At 46.4% G+C, this 13,779-nt stretch overlaps 1 protein-coding gene across 2 annotated transcripts; it reads left to right on the top strand.

Annotated features, from left to right (window-relative positions):
• Window positions 1–2,781: 2,781 nt before the first annotated feature.
• On the top strand, window positions 2,782–4,518 carry Lrrn4cl (LRRN4 C-terminal like). 2 transcript variants are annotated; one of them, XM_041660682.1, is made up of 2 exons: window positions 2,782–2,869; window positions 3,509–4,518. In XM_041660682.1, exons 1-2 carry the CDS (start codon window positions 2,827–2,829, stop codon window positions 4,222–4,224), a joined length of 759 nt encoding a protein of 252 aa, XP_041516616.1. In that variant the 5' UTR covers window positions 2,782–2,826; the 3' UTR covers window positions 4,225–4,518. The 2 variants fall into 2 exon arrangements, with proteins under 2 accessions (XP_041516616.1, XP_041516617.1); XM_041660683.1 differs by lacking the exon at window positions 2,782–2,869 and adding an exon at window positions 2,931–2,950.
• The last annotated feature ends 9,261 nt before the right edge of the window (window positions 4,519–13,779 follow it).

Here is a 13,779-nt window from a genome sequence, read left to right as displayed (position 1 = left end):
GCCGAATCAGGAAATCTCTCTACAGCACACCACCAACAAACAGCAAAAATCTGTGTTAAACTCTCTCTCCCTTATTTTTAAGTCTTCTCAGGTTTTTTAAGTGGATTTAGTCCATCATGTGGGCGCCATATGAAGTAATAAGGGAGGCGGCGGGGCTGCGTCCCCAACACCCCAGCCGCCTGCCCAGCTAGCTTATGCCCCGAAATAATTACACGGACACTGTATTCATTTAATCACTGCTTGGCCCATTCTCTTTTAGGCTAATTCTCACATATTAATTTAGCCCATTTCTAATCATCTGTGTGTAGCACCCCAAGGTGCGCTTACCGGGAAGATTCTAGCCTATGTCCATCCTGGGTCGGAGCTTCATCCCGGGAGCGGGGCATGGCGTCTCTCTTAGGCATCTGCTCCCGAGAGCTGTCGAGACTGACCTCACTTCCTCTTCCTCCCGGCATTCTGTTCTGTTTACTCCACCTACCTATGTCCTAACCAATAAAATGGGCCAAGGCAGTTCCTTTATTAGCCAATGACCTTCCTCCATCAGGGTGTGAGGTTCCCAGGGGCTGGAGTTGCAGGTGGCTGTGAGCCTCACATGAGGGCTGGGGACTGAATTTCAGTCTCTCTGAGAGCAGTAAAGATTCTTAACTTCTGAGACACCTCTTCAGCTCCCAGCATGTTCCCTTTTTAAGTTTTTTGGTTTTTTGAGACAGGGTTTCTCTGTAGCTTTGGAGCCTATCCTGGAGCCTAGCTCTTGTAGACTAAGCTGACCTTGAACTCACAAAGATCTGCCTGCCTCTGCCCCCCAAGTGCTGGGATTAAAGGTGTGCGCCATTAGCGCCTCTTAAAGTATTTTTAATTCTGTGCATGGGTATGTACATGTGAGTTCAGGTTCCCATGGAGGCTGGAAGAGGACACTGAATCCCCCTGTAGTTGGAGTTACATGGCTATGAGCCACCACTAGTTAGGATTGCTATTGCTGTGATGAAACACCGTGACCAAAAAGCAAGTGGGGAGGTTTATTTAGCTTACACTTCCATATTGCTACAGATCAAAGGAAGTTAGGATAGGAACTCCAACAGGGCAGGAGCTGATACCAGGAAAGGAGTTGTTTACTGACCTTCTCCACATAGCTTGTTCAGTCTGATTTCTTATAGAAGCCAGGACCACCAGCCTGGGGATGACCACAATGGACTGGGCCCTCCCCCAGCAATCACTAATTAAGAAAATCCCTTACAGTCAGATCTTACAGATGCATTTTCTCAGTTGAGGTTCCCTCCTTTCAGATAGCTCTAGCTTGTGTATCAAATTGTCATAAGATCAGCCAGCACAGCCATCATGTAGGTGCTAGGAACTGAACCTAGGTCTTCCTAGATGAGCAGCCAGTACTCTTAACCACTGAGCCATCTCTCTAGCCTCTGTATTGCTTTCTTAAAAAGGGTAGTAGTACAAGGGCATTACACACTCTGAGGAGATTATGATCTAATATCCCCAATTATATGCAAAAATTTTCTTTATACTAAGGAATTGATCAGCATCTGTATCCCAACTATTCAACTGAGACAGAAATGTTATTTGAGGGGCTGGAGAGATGGCTCAGTGGTTAAGAGCACAGACTGCTCTTCCAGAGGACCCGGGTTCAATTCCCAGCACCCACATGGCAGCTCACAACTGTCTGAAGATCAGTTCCAGGGGATCTGACACTTCACACGAATGCACATAAAATAAAGTTAAATAAACCATAAAAATATTTTTAAAAAAATGTTATTTGAGCCCAGACGTTCAAGGATGACCTAGACAATTACTTTGTTTTCTTTCTCTCTCTCTTTTTGTCTGTTTGATTTTTTGTTGTTTTGCTTTTCAAAACAGGGTTTCTCTGTGTAACCTTATCCGTCCCGGAACTAGCTCTGTAGACCAGGCTGGCTTTGAACTCAAAGAGCCTGTCTCTGCCTCCCGAGTCCTGGGATTAAAAGCGTGCACCACCACCACCCAGACTGTTTTCTTTCTTTTTGATATATTTTGTAACAGATCCTTAGAGGCTGGCCTCAAACTTTTAGCAACTCTCCTGCCGTAGCATCCCAAGTACTGAATCACGAGCTTGCAGCACCAATCCAGATGTTTCATGATGTCGGTCTCACTATGTAGCGCAGGCTGTTTTCTAATGATTCTGCCTCGGCGTCCCTTGGGCTGAGAAATTCAGACAAGCACCTCCACACTCAATGCAGCTGTTTCCATCCGTAATCAAGGGGAAAAACCCTATCCTGCCCAGTAGTAGGCTTCCTGCTCTAGCCATGTGATTCTCATCTCGGGGAGGGGGATAGGATAGGGCGGGTCTGGAGAGCTAGGATACATCATTCTGGCCTTCACACCCCTCCCTTCCCTGTCCATTGGGAGGCAGAAGACGGGAAATGACTGCCATGAATGTGGTAGGACTTTTCACCGAAACAGCATTTTGTAATTCAGGCCCCATACCATCCACAGATGTTTTCCTATCTGACACCAGCCAGGTGCCCTCCCTCCCCTGATAATTCTCCTCTCCCCACCCCTTCCCATGACTGCAGCCTTTGGAGCCTCCGCTCCTGGCTGCTGTCCACATTTCGTTCCTCTCAGAACCCAGGCGTCCTGGCCTCCAACTGAAACCACTGCCTGTAGCGTCCCCTATTCTTGGCCCCGTGACTCAGTCCCTCTGAGGGAACCAGCCCTCTTTGGCACTCAGGGGCTAGGTGGTGACATCAGAATTGAGGGGTATAAAAGTTCTTAGCCAAAATAGAACTGAAGACGCAACCTGGCATTGCCTGTGACAGGGACCTCTCCGCCTGACGTCCACAGATGTCTGGAGGCAGATTCTCCCTGTGTCAAGGCCTACCCACTGGTGAGAGGCTGCTGCGGGTCCTGGGAAGAGGGTGGACAGGGAGGAGCCTGGATTGCTTGGACAACATTTGCACAAATGCAGGTAGGGAGTCGGGACTCCCATGCCTGTCCCCACCCCTGCTCTTTCTTCTCTCCTGGGCTTTTCTGGATTTGTGCATCTTACTGAGCGCTGTTTAATTAGGTCAGTTTGCTGAGTGGCTGCCGATTCCTTCCACCTTTCTTCTCTGAGCCGAATAAATCTCTTTCTTCCTCCTCTTTCCGCAGCACTTTTGTTTATCCACTAGCTGCTTGCTTCTAGCACTTTGCCTGGTGCTGCCCAAACATCTGTCTCTCATGTGTGGGACTGTATTTTATTATTTTTATCCCAAACCAAGCACGATCAGGCCTAGCGACATTAATCCTAGTGATCTGGAAGTGTAGACAGGAGGACCGGGAGTTAAATACCAGCCTCAGACCAGGCTCCCACCCCCACTCCCCCCCAAAAACTGCATTCAGAAGCCAATAGACAAATAATTGCATGTCTCAGTCCCACCTCTTTCCTTTGCCCATCTTGGTTCGGTTCTGTGCTGTGCTTTTCCCAGAGGTCTTGTCCTGGAAGGCAGGGCTGACAGTATTTACCCTTTCACCCTTCCCTTTCCAGACTCCATGGTGGGCTCTCTTTCCCTTCTGTGGCTTGTGGCCATGACCACCTCCTTGGTTTCTAAAGCTCAGATCTTGACCCCCCAAGACTACGAGGAAGAGGACTATGAGGCCTTAACCACACTTTCTGGGGCTGTCCGATGCGACTATGACCGTTGCCGCCACCTGCAGGTGTCCTGCAAGGAGCTGCAGAAGATTGGGCCAGTAGCCTGTCTGTGCCCTGGGCTCACCAGGGAGGATCAGCAGCCAGACCCTCCGCGGCTGGGAGAAGTGCAGATCTTGGCGGAGGAAGGCTGCGCTGTTGTCCACTGGTGCGCTCCCTTCTCTCCAGTCAATCACTACTGGCTTCTGCTTTGGGAAGGCAACAGCGCTCCACACAAGAGTGGCCCCTTCAATGCGACCATTCGAAGAGCGGAGCTGAAGGGACTCAAACCTGGAGGTTCTTATCTTTGTGTGGTGGCTGCTAATGACGCTGGCGAGAGCCGTGTTCCTGGAGCAGATGCTGAGGGTCCTGAGAACTGGGCTGAGCCTTCTTTTGGGCCTTGTCGAAAGCTTATCATGCCTCCTAGACCTGTCACCCTGGTCCACGCAGCCGCGGGAGTGGGCACAGCTTTGGCTCTGTTGAGCTGTGCTGCCCTAGTTTGGCATTTCTGCCTTCGTGAGCGGTGGGGTTGCCCCCGACGTCACGGTACCACCCAAGATTCAGAAGCTATTTGATGGGAATCCCACCGACTAGAAACAGCTCTGGAACATTCCAGCCACATCTGGAGAGCCCAACCCACTCCCAGGAGGGGTGCGGGGCCTGCAGCCACCTGGCACCGGGGCACAGCCAAGTCAGAGCCGAAGCCGGGGCAATTGGCCTCGGGGCTGAGAGTTTGTTTAGTCCCTAACTAACTGGTCACTATGTTCCCTGGAGTCTAGGAAGGGATAGCAATTATTCAGATGTAAACGATTTAAACTTAATGGGCTTGAGAGGGTAAAATCGCATACATTACATAGGTACTTATATATAGTCAGTTAAAACAGGGCTATTTAAGGTTCTTCATGGTGTTCTACAGTTTTGTTTTGTTTTTTTTTTTTTTTTTTTGTTGTTTTTTGTTTTGGTTTTTTCGAGACAGGGTTTCTCTGTAGCTTTGGTGCCTATCCGGGAACTAGCTCTTGTAGGCCAGGCTGGTCTTGAACTCCCAAAGATCCGCCTGCCTCTGCCTCCCGAGTGCTGGGATTAAAGGTGTGTGCCACCACCGCCCAGCGGTGTTCTACAATTCTAATCCAGCATTCTGGAGGCAGAGAGGCAGCCTGAGCTACACAGAAAATTCCAGGTCAACCCAGATTATATACTGAGACCCTGTCTCTAAAAGAAAATAAAGCAAAAGTAAAAACCAACAAAGAAGGGGCAAGAGAGAAAGATGATTCGGTAGTTAAAGGCTACTGGCTACCTCCAGAGGAGCACAGTTTTAGTCCCAGCGCTCACATGGCAGCTCACAACCATCTGTAACTCCATTTCCAGGGGATCCAAAGTCTACTTCTGACCTCTGCCAGCAATAGGCATGCGCGCACACACACACACACACGTGCAAGCAAAAACTCATACACATAAAATAAAAAGTTTGAAAATGTCAACTGTCCATAGCTCATAGGCCTTCCACAGCAAGTGGCAGGCCAGGTTCAGGCTGTTGGCTGGGGTTTGCCAATGCAAGCAACACATTCTCCAAAGTGCTCTGTGACTCAGGGTGGCTTCCACATATATTCTGAGAATAAGCCTCTGTAGGGTAGGAGTTGAGTTCTCCTACCTTCTGCTTTGTTACTAAGGATGAGCCTGCTCAGAGTCCAACTGTGTCTGGGAAAACTGGAGAAGACAGAAGGCCCAAGCTTCAGTCTACAAAAGTGAGTGTTTTTGTTAGTTATTAATAATTTATACCAATAACTCCCCTCACATTTGTGTAATTGTTTATCCACTGTAATAACATTAAAGGCAAATTAGAAGCATTGTATTTTCGGTTTTCATGATCCTGTTTAATTCCCTATATACATATACCTATTTTTTCATCATGTCTCAGTCTTTCGACTAAGATCAAGTATATAACTATTTTTTAAAGATATATATATATATATATATATATATATATATATATATATACTTTCAGTTTGTGTTTGTTTGAGACAGGGTCTCACTGTGTAGCCCTTGCTGGGCTAAAACTCCCTATGTAGACCCCGTGGACTTGAAATCCAGAGATATTCCTTCCTAGGCCTCCCAAGTACTACTTTCCACATAGTTTACCAGAGCTTTGAATTTGTGATAATCCTCCTGCCTCAACCTTCTGAGTGCATATGTCACCATACCCAACTTCAAAATGTATTTGTTATTTACATTTTTTTATTTTTTTAAACTTTTTAAAATTTTGGGGGGCTGAAGAGATGGCTCAGGTTAAGAGCACTGGCTGCTCTTCAGAGATCCTGAGTTCAATTCCCAGCAACCACATGGTGACTCACAGCCATGTGTAAGGAGATCTCGTGTCATCATCTGGCACATAGGCATACATGCAGGCAGAACACTGTATACACAGTAAATAAATAAATCTTACAAATCTTGTGTGTTTCTATGCATGCCATGGCATGCATGTGGTGGTCAGAGGACGACTTCCAGGAGTTCTTTCTGGACTTCCGTGTTTCTCCCTGGAATGTGGGTTCCAGGGCTCAAAGGCAGGTGGTGAGGCTTGGCAGCAGCTGCTTTGCCTGCTGGGCCATCTCAGCAACTCCTGAAGTTTTTTGTCCCCCTCAATTTATTTTTGAAATTATGTGGATGTAGAAACGTTTATTACAAATTGCTGCACAGTATAAACTTCACTTTTACTAATTTGATAACTTTTTGAGGTTCTCGAGCTGAATCCAGAGTTCTCGAAGTGGTGGGCATGCATTCTACCACTGAGCGATCCGTGTTCCCAGCAAGGCCACGGACTTAGTCTCCAAATGCACACTGTTCCAGGACAGTAGCTATGCTGGCTGCATTATTCTAGCCTCAGAATGAAACTCTTATTACTCAAGGCCTCCGTACACTGACATAGGGGACCTAGGGAAAAAATTAAAAGTCATTCCTAGGCCGGGCGGTGGTGGCGCACGCCTTTAATCCCAGCACTCGGGAGGCAGAGGCAGGCGGATCTCTGTGAGTTCGAGACCAGCCTGGTCTACAGAGCTAGTTCCAGGACAGGCTCCAAAGCCGCAGAGAAACCCTGTCTCGAAAAACCAAGAAAAAAAAAAAAAGAAAAAAAAAGTCATTCCTAAAGCCGGATGTGGTGGTATGAGCCCTTAATCCCAGCACTCTGCAGGCAGAGGCAGGTGGATCTCTGTAAGTTCCAGGCCAGCCTGGTCTACAGAGTGAGTTACAGGACAGCCAGGGCTGCACAAAGAAAGAAACCTTTTTTGGAAAAAAGTAAAAGAAAGAGAGAGAGAATATAACTCTACCATCTTTAATTAAAAAGAACATGCATTCCCAGCTGAATATGCTGGATTCACAGTTAATTAAGAAAAAATTTTACTGTAATGAGTTATATATGGAAGGAAGGCTGGATGTTTACTGATTACAAAATCCTTCACCAGCTTCTGGTATAGTGACTTAATATGGCAGTCAGTCCTGGGCAGTGGTGGCGCACACCTTTAATCCCAGTACTCTGGAGGCAGAGGCAGGCAGATCTCTGTGAGTTCGAGGCCAGCCTGGTCTACAAGAGCTAGTTCCAGGACAGGCCCCAAAGCTACAGAGAAACCCTGTCTCAAAACAAAACAAAAACAACAAAAAATGGCAGTCAGTTTTGCTTTTTAAATTATTTATTCACTGTATATGAATGGGTATTTTGCCTGCATGTATGTTTGTGTGCTTGGTTCCAGAAGCAGCCAGAAGAAGGCATTGGACACCCTGAGACTACACTAACAGATAGTCAGAAGCTGCCATGTGGGAGCTAGGAATTGAACCTGGGCCTCTGGAAGAGGACAAGAGTTCAATTTCCAGTACCCACAGGGCAGTTACCCATCTTCTGTAGCTCCAGTTCCAGAGATCCATCCCCTCTCCAGGCCTTCGTAGTGGTGCACAGACCAAGCAAAACACCTATGCTAGTAAAATAAAAATACATTTAAGTTAGATGTGGTAGTGCATGCCTTTGATTTCAGTACTCAGGAGGTAGAGGCAGGGGGATATCTATGAGTTCATGAGTTCTAGGACAGCCAGCGCTATGTAGAAAAACACTGTCTGAAAGCAAACAAAACCACACACACACACACACACACACACACACACACAATTAAAAATAAATCAGGCTGGGGCTGGAGAGATGACTCAGAGGTTAAGAGCACTGACTACTCTTCCAGAGGTCCTGAGTTCAATTCCCAGCAACCACATGGTGGCTCACAACCACCTATAATGAGATCTGGTGCCCTCTTCTGATGTGCAAGCAGAACACTGTATATATAATAAAAAAATAAATCTTTTAAAATAAATAAATACATAAATCAGGCCGGGTAGTGATGACCCATGCCTTTAATCCCAGCACTCCCAAGGCAGAGACAAGCAGATCTCTCTGAGTTTGAGGCCAGCCTGGTCTACAGACTTAGTTCCAGGATAGCCGGGACTGTTACACAGAGAAACTCTGTCTCGAAAATAATAATAATAGCCGGGCAGTGGCGATGCACTCCTTTAATCCCAGCACTCAGGAGTCAGAGGCAGGCGGTTCTCCAGGAGTTTGAGGCCAGCCTGGTCTACAAGAGCTAGTTCCAGGGCAGCCAGGACCGTTACACAGAAAAACCCTGTCTCGGAAAAGAAAAAACAATCCAGTATTGGGTATAGAGCCTCAAGTTTGTAATCTCAGCCCTGGAGAGGCAGAGATAGGTGGGTCCGTGGAGCACAAAGACAAAACAGGCCTAATAGGTTCCCAGCTAATAAGATACCCTGTTTTCTGAGATAACACCCAAGCTTGACCTCCTGCTTTTACATATCCCCTCACACATCCATACAGATATGAACACATGCACACACATCTACATACAAGCACTAAAATCTCCCACAACAGCATTGCCCATCCACAATTCCACTTCTTTTGTTTGTTTGTTTGTTTTAGTTTTTCGAGACAGGGTTTCTCTGTAGCTTTGGAGCCTGTCCTGGCACTAGCTCTTGTAGACCAGGCTGGCCTCGAACTCACAGAGATCCTGCCTGCCTCTGCCTCCCGAGTGCTGGGATTAAAGGCGTGCGCCACCACCGCCCAGGCCAGTTTCAATTTTAAGACACCAACTAGACTCCTCGCTCTACAAACAACCTTTTATTAAAGTCTTTTACACTAGGTTTCTCTGCAATTAGAGCCAAAGGCTCATCTCTCAGTACATCATGTCACTGGGACAGACAATATAAAGTCCATCACTGAGTGCCAGGATAAACACAACCCTAAGCCAGACTCCACCTTTTCAGAATCACCACCTCCCTTTAACAAGAAGGATTTGGTCTGTCTTAAAACTTTCCCACAGAGCTAGGCATGGTGGTTCATACCTTTAATCTGAGCATTCAGGAAGCAGAGAAAGGCAGAGCTCTATGAGTTCAAGGTCACCCTGGTCTATGTAGCAAATTCTAGGACAGTCAGTGCTACGTAGAGAGGCCCTTTCTCAAAACACAAACAAAAACAAAACAAGCCCCCCTACATAAGAAATGTTGCAGAATATTCCTGTACCCCGTGTGAGGATGTGTCACCGTGACTGGTTTAATAAAGAGATGAACTATCAATAGATAGGCAGGAAGAGCTTATGTGGGACTCATGCGGACAGAGAGGTCTCAGGGAAGAAGAAAGTTAGAGTCACCAGCCAGATGGAGAGGAAACAGGAGGGGCCAGATAAAAGAAAGTTAAAAGGTCATGAGACAAAACATAGATTAATATGAGTGGGTTAATTTAAGTTATAAGAACTAATGGGAGCCGGGCGGTGGTGGCGCACACCTTTAATCCCAGCACTCGGGAGGCAGAGGCAGACGGATCTCTGTGAGTTCGAGACCAGCCTGGTCTACAAGAGCTAGCTCCAGGACAGGCTCCAAAACCACAGAGAAACCCTGTCTCGAAAAACCACAAAAAAAAAAAAAAAAAAAAAAAGAACTAATGGGACAAGCCTAAGATACCAAGCTTTCATAATTAATAAAACATCTCCATGTCATTATTTGGAAGCTGGATATACAGAGTTTCTTGGGAAGGGGTGGAATTTTCCAGGGTAGAGATTGGTGGGATTTCATGTCCAGAGACTGGGCTTTTTTTCTCTGTAGGGTGGGGGCAGGGTCCAGCAATTAGAGTATTCTTTGGGTGGAACCTGGCAGTTAGAGGTCCTCAGGGGAAGGGCCTGGCCACTTGTGTGGCTCGAGGGTCTTACATTTCCCCCATTTTTGTTTATTATTGATGACAGTTGGGTCATGAGAAAGGGGGTGATTATAACCCCTAGACTACGTCCTGCTGAATCAGGACATTGAGGTTCTTAGAACAACCTCGATCTTAACCCGGTGCAGCAGGTCTCTAGTTCTGTAGCTAGGGGCTGGTAATTCTGTAATAGTAACTGGTTAAAAGTCTGGATAGAAATCTTTTGGATCTGCTGTTGAAGAAATCTAGACAAAAAATTTAAAAGGCAAGGTGCAACTGGTAAGAAAAGCAGAAAAAATTATTGGAGGAGGCAGCTTGTTGGTTCCCGGCCACCCAGAACCTAAATAATCACACAGAAACTATTAATTACAGTGCTGCTTGGCCTATAGCTTATGCATATTTCTAGCTCTGTTATCTCTTAAATTAACCCATTTCTATTATTTTATATTTTACCATGAGACCCATGGCCTATCGGCAAGGTTCCAGCTAGCAACTTGTGTCTTTCTCCTCTGGTGGCTCCACAGCATCTCCTGACTCCACCTTCTTTCTCCCAGCATTCAGTTTAGTTCCCCCCCAAACTCCCTCCCCACTTAGTTCTGTTCTGTCCTGCTATAGGCTCAAAGCAGTTTCTTTATTAATCAATGGTAATCACAGCATACAGAGGGGGATCCCATATCACCTCCCCTTTTCTTTCTTTCTTTCTTTTTTTTTTTTTTGTGGTTTTTCGAGGCAGGGTTTCTCTGTGGTTTTGGAGCCTGTCCTGGAACTAGCTCTTGTAGACCAGGCTGGTCTCGAACTCACAGAGATCCGCCTGCCTCTGCCTCCCAAGTGCTGGGATTAAAGGCATGCGCCACCACCGCCCGGCTCACCTCCCCTTTTCTGTCTAAATGAAAAGGAAGGTTTTAATTTTAACAAAGTAAAACTACATATAACAAAAGTTATCAAGTAAGAATTATAGTTACAATGTTTATATATATTTTATCTTTTATCATAACTAAGGAAAACTATAACTATCTCTTCTTCAACTCCATCAAAAACTTCAAAAGGATATAATATTACCTAAGTAAACAGGAAGTGCATTGTAAGCAACTTCCAAAACTCTAGAATTGATAAAGACATCTAGCTGCCTGGTCACCCAAAGTTCTTCTGTAACATTGTGGGTATCCATCTTCAGCCTACAGGCCCATAGTATCCAGCAGAGTTTTCCATGAAGCAGGAAATTTCAAAGACAGTTCCACCTATATTGGCAGTTTGTCAGTCACTTTCAAAAGACCGTCTTACCGTTAGTTCAGCAGTCATTTTTCTGTGGATCCTGCATGTCTAGTTTACACAGCATAACATCAAGCAGTCCAGGCAAGAGCAGTTTCTTGCCCAAATGACTAACCAACTCCATAAGGATCCTCTTCAATGTCCATCTTCCTCTTGAAGTAGAATAGTACTGCCAGGAGCAGATGTGTCTCACTGCCATGAAAAGTCCTAAAATAATTAAAACATTTTAAATGCCATATTCCGTAAGTCTTTGAAGGTTTTGAAGATTATCTAACTAAATTATATCTCTATATATATATCTAGAAAACCTAACTAACATGATTACAAGCTTGATTATTATGGATGACTCTCTATTAACCTATATTTCTTAATTATACATTACATTTTTAAATGAGCTGCACAAACACAATACCTTAACCAAGAGCAGAAATATACATATAACAAAACAGACCTAAAATTTGTATCAATAAACCAAGATCCATACCAATGCAAATCATTCATATCTATAGCAAGAAAGGGGCTTAAGCAGGGTAGTATTCAGTTTCATATATTGGAAGTCAGACTATACCTGTAGGTGCTACAGTTCTTAAGGGAAAGGTATCTTGGCTGTCAGCAGCACAGTTATACCTATAGCTGTGAAGAGAAGGTATTCTGGGTACCAACACCTTGAAAAGAAAGGTATCCTGACTATCGGGAAGTCAGGCTATACCTATGACTTGGAAGGGGAAAGCATCCTGGCACACCTGTGTGGCATTGTAGTAAAGGTAGACAAAGCAGGGAGCTCTGTAGTGACACACACCCAGTAGAAGGGGGGAGACAGTGATTAGAGCAGGGAGCTCTGTAGTGACACACACCCAGTAGAAGGGGAGAGACAATGATTAGAGCAGGGAGCTCTGTAGTGACACACACCCAGTAGAAGGGGAGAGACAGTGATTAGAGCAGGGAGCTCTGTAGTGACACACACCCAGTAGAAGGGGAGAGACAGTGGTTAAAGCAGGGGGAGGGGAGAACGGCTGCAAGCCTCTTAGTGAGCAGGATTGCACATGTACTGGGGCTCCCAAGGGTGTTGCAGGAGTATGCCCATGTGGTGGGTAGCCCAAAGATTCTTCCGTAGATAAGAGCCTTGAGTCCCTTGGAAGCTACGGAGAGAGAAAGAGTTTTGAGCCTGGGTGATATATTTGGTGAGGTTTGATGAGGCTGGTAAAGCTCAGGATGCTACCCTGACAATAGGAAAACAAAAAGATGTAGGTCCCTAAAACTCCATCAGGACTGTATAGGTGACCCCAGTATCCAGGAGAGAGATGACCCTGTTACTGTGCCGTCTACCTGAGGCTCCCAGTGAGAGGTGGCGGTGGTCAGGCCAAGGGAGCCCAGGCCCCTCCCTCGTCCATGGCCAAATATAGGAGGTCGGCTGAAGGGCCATCTAGGCTTGATGTCCCCATACTGTGAGGGACATGGGAGCAGTCAGTGAAAGATTTCGACATGAATGACCCTGGCAGTTCCCAAGCTGGGAAGGGGACTGCGGTGGGCAAGAAACAGAATACACCATGCTGACAGAGACTAAGGGTGAAGTTTCATTAAAGGGGAGTGTAGGGTGGAAGGGAGGGGAGGAAGACAGAGAGGAGAAAAGAAGAGAAGAAGAGAGAGAGAAGAGGGGAGGAGAGAGGCAGAGAGCTGCCTCTGTGGAAGAATGACACACAGAGGAAGAGAGAAGGGAAGAGAGCAGAGACCAACTTGCCTTGGCGGGAAGGCAGAGATTAGGCATGAGTGGAGTTTGTCTCATAAACAGACAGGGTACTGACAGGGAAGGCCAACAAAATCTTAACAGTCAGCACCCCAATATCCTTTTTTTTTTTTTGGGGGGATTTTTTCGAGACAGGGTTTCTCCGTAGCTTTTTTGGTTCCTGTCCTGGAACTAGCTCTTGTAGACCAGGCTGGCCTCGAACTCACAGAGATCCACCTGCCTCTGCCTCCCGAGTGCTGGGATTAAAGGCGTGCGCCACCACCGCCCGGCTTTTTTTTTTTTTGGTTTCTCAAGATAGGGTTTCTCTGTGGTTTTGGAGCCTGTCCTGGAACTAGCTCTTGTAGACCAGGTTGGTCTCTGCCTCCCAAATGCTGGGATTAAAGGCATGTGTCACCACTGCACGGCTCCTTCTTTTTTTGTTATTCGGTTTTTGTTGTTGTTTTTGAGACAGGGTTTTTCTGTGTAACAGTCCTAGCTGTCCTGGAGCTAACTCTGTAGACCAAGCTGGCCTCAGACTCACAGAGATCCACCTACCTCTCCCCAGTCCCCTTCTTGATGGCACCTTGGACTTGGCCAGGGTGGTTTATGAGGAATCATACAGGCCCAGGCCCAGTGAGCCTCCTGACTACATTTGAAACAGGAACCAGGAGGTTCTCAAGCTTTGGGAGGTCAGGGAGTCTGGGCAGTTACTATGGCCAGACAAAAGGCCTTTGCTAGTATCAGTAATTTTGTGTTTGGGCTTTTTCATCTCTCCCATGGTACACCTTAAAGGCCGTTGCTGAGACATCTGCCTGTGGGGTCAGGGGTCCTTTCTATAGACGTTTACGTGTGGCTCTACGATCAGGGAAACTGGGAGAGGTGGGTCACATGGAGCTGGTTTCCGTCTGGGTC

The sequence above is a fragment of the Microtus oregoni genome, unplaced genomic scaffold (genome assembly GCF_018167655.1).
Source record: "Microtus oregoni isolate MIOR12 unplaced genomic scaffold, Mior012 000012F_ref0000307, whole genome shotgun sequence".
In the NCBI taxonomy this organism is placed as follows: domain Eukaryota; kingdom Metazoa; phylum Chordata; class Mammalia; order Rodentia; family Cricetidae; genus Microtus; species Microtus oregoni.
Note: the sequence above shows the minus strand (reverse complement) of the source record. Positions and strands in the feature narration are given on the sequence as shown.